A 1,691-nucleotide genomic window follows, 5' to 3' on the forward strand; every position below is an offset into this window, starting at 1 on the left:
ATCATCCAGTGCTCCTCCCAATATTTCCACTAAGATCCATATAATATACAATGTTGACATCTCACTACAAAGTTAACATTTCTCTTATGAGCATTCTTATCACTCTACATGTGTCTAAGAGCAAGAATGAACATTATCTATGTAAGACGATGCTGCTATCCCCATCAGGAAGAGAACCAGGAAAAAAAAAAAGGTTCTTTGATCGCTTGCACAAGACACTTAAGAACACTGGCCTCTATCCTAAACCCTCTTCTCTGTTCCAGCTCACTTTGTCGGTCCTCTTTTTAACTGCCTATCTTTAACCAGAACACACAGGAATGGTGGAGAGCTTCGGTACAGTGCCAGCTCCCTTTTCCATTTGAATAAGCACGATTTAATCAGAACTCAACATACTGAAGGACATCTATGAAACCCATTATGCTACAAATGTAGGGGTAGCCTCAAAGGAATATGGCACTGCTGAGGGGAGGGAGTGAAATACTTTAATATTGATTTATCCTTTGCATTCTATAGATAGTGGACTTGATTAGGTCTCAGAGTTTATGCCACATCTTCATTTGCATCGATTCGTTGCTGATGTCCAAAATTTATAGTAAATACTGAGCTTTATCTAAACTTTACAAGCCATATAGACATTGTCTGATTTGTTGAGGATGGTTTATTGATTATTAAGCCATGAAGGGATAAATGGAATGCTCAGCAATCTGTTTATAAGCACAGCATGATTGCTGCGTCAGATATAAGGGAGAACAAATGCTCTAAATTGTATTGTTTCATCTTTTGCTGATCTCAGATGTGAAGGAAATTATATTGACCATCTTCAAATGGTTATACCTGCAAAATGTGATACATAAACAGAAAATAGAAGAATGTGTATGCTTCAGTAAGCATGTTTAGTTAGGTAAATTCTGCTGGGATGTTGCATTGCAAGATAGTCAGATCATGAAAACCAGGCTATTTCTTATTCCTGCAGGAGTTTGTGTTAAATCACAATACAGTACAAGTTTGTTCTAAATTACAAAAATATGAAACAGTCACACTCATATTAATAAATTACTCAAGAACACTATAACATCATATTTCTTTTCATAGATTTTTTTTTTTCCCCACACATACAGGTATGGGTGTATGCAATCTGATGATGCTCTTCTGTTACCCACCTTCACATCGAGGCACAGCGTTGTCCCACACAACGTTGCCATCTTTGAGGATGCAGGATACAGTCTGAGAGCCATGGGTCTTAACGAAGCCCTCCTCACAAAGGAATGAGATGGAGCTGCCCAGTTGAAGGCTCTCACCAAATCGCTTCCCGTTGACTGGCACCCCTGGGTCTGGGCACTCGTTGTGGCGAAACGCTTGAGGAAACGCAGCAAACAGATATGGTTAGTGTGAAGGACAAAACAAGGGTTCAAACGGATTATTGTAACACTGTGATGTTGCTAATTATTTATCACATAAAACCATTAGACTTATTGTAGCAAGACATGCATCTTCTACATTTTTGCTTTTGTGCCTGATGCTCATTGTTAACATTTACTTCTCCACTGAAAGGAAGCTAGCAAATATCTATATTCATTATCACAGTGCTTTTAATGGCACAATATATATATATATATATTTATAGCTTCCTTTCTATATATAAGTATATATTAACAAATATATAAAAAACTAAAAAAAAATATTTAGCTATG

The 1,691-nt window shown here is 37.1% G+C and overlaps 1 protein-coding gene across 1 annotated transcript in view; it reads right to left on the minus strand.

Moving 5' to 3' along the window:
• csmd2 (CUB and Sushi multiple domains 2) overlaps positions 1–1,691 on the minus strand; it is a 302,201-nt gene that overhangs the window by 130,664 nt on the left and 169,846 nt on the right. The window contains exon 13 of the mRNA XM_037693663.1: positions 1,161–1,355. Within this exon, the coding sequence (XP_037549591.1) occupies positions 1,161–1,355 (195 nt within the window). The remainder of the gene's footprint in view (positions 1–1,160; positions 1,356–1,691) is intronic.

This window comes from Nematolebias whitei, chromosome 19 (genome assembly GCF_014905685.2).
Source record: "Nematolebias whitei isolate Nwh7 chromosome 19, NemWhi1, whole genome shotgun sequence".
Classification (NCBI taxonomy): domain Eukaryota; kingdom Metazoa; phylum Chordata; class Actinopteri; order Cyprinodontiformes; family Rivulidae; genus Nematolebias; species Nematolebias whitei.